Genomic DNA, 2,901 nt, shown 5'->3' with positions numbered 1-2,901 from the left:
ATAGTGTCCTGATCTAGTACTGGCGGGCAATCAAGAACATTGGCAGTAGTCTATAATTCTTGGAGGATCTCTGGAACCTCCTTGCATGGAGATATCCCATACATGCTATGGAAATTTTCATTTGATAATACTTGGCTTCTAAGAGGAGCATTATTCACATATTCAGGGTGTCTTTGTTCAAACTTTTTTAATTATAATTTTAACAAACTCACAAAATAGGAGATTTTCATAGGGTTTTACATACATCCTTCATTTTGTTTAACCTTTACTCCATTCTTTTCTCTCCCATTTCCCTCTGCATTCATTCCCAATTAAACATTTCCACTGCAAGAATCCCTTCCCCTCCAGGTTTATAACACATGTTCTGCTAACTCCCCTTTTTGTGATGACCTTATTCTATCTTCAAAGTAATCTTGTACACAGGAAACATAATGTATTTAAAGACATACTATCATTATCACAGGTAGAAGCTTGTAGTACTTTTCTTGAGTGACATCCTTGGGAACAAAGTTCATAGAGAGTCCAGAATTTAACATCCAAAAATAATTAAGTCAATGCTAAGTTTTTTCTTCAGTAGATACCAGAAAATATTATCTGAATTATGTAGATTTTACAGAGCATAGATAAATTATGTACTCATTTGACTAGTTTCCCTATTATGACCACCATCTCCAAAACTATGTCAAGAACATGAATGGGAGGACCACATTTATGAAGATCCTTCCTATGTAAATAAACTGCTTCAAGGAAAACACAACTTTTTATTCTGGAAAAAATTAGGAGGATTAGGACTTGGTTAAGAAGTCAACTGAGATAAATATACAGAAACCAAAAGAATTCAGAAAAATTAAATAAAACAGACATTATTAACCAGGCATGAGAAACCTTCATCTAGTAATTTATTAAATAACAAAGTTGTCTCTTTGTGCTTTCTTGCTAGATATTTTTTAGTATATTATTCTTTCAATTCTTAACAAATATTCTTAAAATAATAAATACAAATGAGCTTGATGTTAGGAAAGAAGCTATACACATGAAATTTCCACTCATGTCTTTCCTACCATTACTCTAAAATTTATCCAGAGACAGAGAAATGAACAACCACAGCAGCAGAACCTCAGATTTCATCCTGCTGGGACTCTCTTCCAACCCCCAGATACAGAAACCCCTTTTTGGCATCTTCTTCATCATGTACCTGGTCACCATGGTGGGGAATGTGCTTATCATCCTGGTCATCCACTCTGACTCCAGGCTCCATACCCCCATGTACTTTTTCCTCAGCAACTTATCATTCATGGATATCTGCTTCACAACAGTTATTGTGCCCAAGATGCTAGTGAACCTGCTCTCAGAAACAAAGACTATCTCATACGTGGGATGTCTAGTTCAGATGTACTTCTTTATGGCCTTGGGGAACACTGACAGTTACCTGCTGGCCTCCATGGCCATTGACCGACTGGTGGCCATCTGTACCCCTTTACATTATGATGTGTTGATGAGGCCACACCGCTGCCTCTTCATGCTCCTGGGATCCTGCACCATCTCCCACCTACATGCCCTGTTCCGTGTTCTTCTCATGTCTCGACTCTCATTCTGTGCCTCCCATGTCATTAAGCACTTTTTCTGTGACACCCAGCCCGTGCTGAAGCTGTCCTGCTCTGACACATCCTCCAGCCAGATTGTGGTCATGACTGAGACCCTGGCTGTCATTGTGACCCCATTCCTATGCATTCTCTTCTCCTACCTGAGAATCATTGTCACTGTGCTCAGGATCCCCTCTGCAGTTGGAAAATGGAAAGCCTTCTCTACCTGTGGCTCCCACCTCACTGTGGTGGTCCTGTTCTATGGGAGTATTATCTATGTCTACTTTAGGCCTCTGTCTATGTACTCAGTGGTGAAGGACCGGGTAGCCACTGTTATGTACACAGTAGTGACTCCTATGATGAATCCTTTTATCTATAGCCTGAGGAACAAAGATATTAAAAGAGGTTTGAAGAAGTTAATGTGCAAAGTTCACTCATAGAAAGATCAAAATGAGAGAATGGAGAGATGGCTCAGTCATTAAAAGCATTCTGTTACAGAGAACATGAATTCAGTTCCCAATATCTCTGTGACATCCCTAACAATGACGTGTAACTCCAGCTCCAAAAGATCAGCACACTCTTCTGGCCGCTGCAGGCACCAACACATACATACACATGCATGTAACTCATAATTTTTAAAAGATCAAAACAGAAGTTATTATTGTTTCTTAATTATCTAAGACATCACTAGGTTATTCTTCCTTTTACATATTTTCTTATACATTTTCCTCATGGGTGACATTAGATCACAGTAATATCACTGACCTGAAAACAAAATATTTGCTTTCTAAAAATTTTTTTATAAAATAAATGTTGAAAACAAGGTCATATCCTACTTGGTGCCCAGTTTTGTGAAGAGTCTAATGCCCCAGTGTTATAATATTATTTTGCACAATAGTACTTCACTACTTTTGAAAATTCACATAGTCAAGGAGTTACAGCTTACTGTTAGTTTTTAGATAGGTAATGCATGGAGATATAATGTTGCAATAAAAAGAACTTCTTAAGCAGAAAAAAATGACTTTAAATGCAACTTTATAAAAATGATGAAGGCCTTTAAAGAGGAAATAAAACTCCCTTTAAAATTGAGTAAAAGACAAACAAAAAAACTTGGAAGAAATTAATAAATCCCTCAGAGAAACCCAAGCAAAAACAATCAAATAGGTGGAGCAAAGAGTTCAAGACTTGAAGACTGACATAGAATTAAAAAAGAAAACACAAACCAATGGAATTCGTGATCTGGAAAATCTGGGTAAATGAACAGGAACTACAGAGACAAGTATAACAAACACAATACAAGAAATAGAAGAAAGAATAT

At 37.2% G+C, this 2,901-nt stretch overlaps 1 protein-coding gene across 1 annotated transcript; it reads left to right on the top strand.

The window, feature by feature from the left end:
* The first annotated feature begins 1,084 nt into the window (after positions 1–1,084).
* Positions 1,085–2,023, top strand: LOC121463093 (olfactory receptor 1L4-like). The gene has a single exon (XM_041675160.1). The coding sequence runs from the start codon at positions 1,094–1,096 to the stop codon at positions 2,021–2,023; it is 930 nt and encodes a 309-aa protein (XP_041531094.1). The 5' UTR covers positions 1,085–1,093.
* Positions 2,024–2,901: the final 878 nt, after the last annotated feature.

Source organism: Microtus oregoni, unplaced genomic scaffold (assembly GCF_018167655.1).
Source record: "Microtus oregoni isolate MIOR12 unplaced genomic scaffold, Mior012 000025F_ref0000491, whole genome shotgun sequence".
Classification (NCBI taxonomy): Eukaryota; Metazoa; Chordata; class Mammalia; order Rodentia; family Cricetidae; genus Microtus; species Microtus oregoni.
Note: the sequence above shows the minus strand (reverse complement) of the source record. Positions and strands in the feature narration are given on the sequence as shown.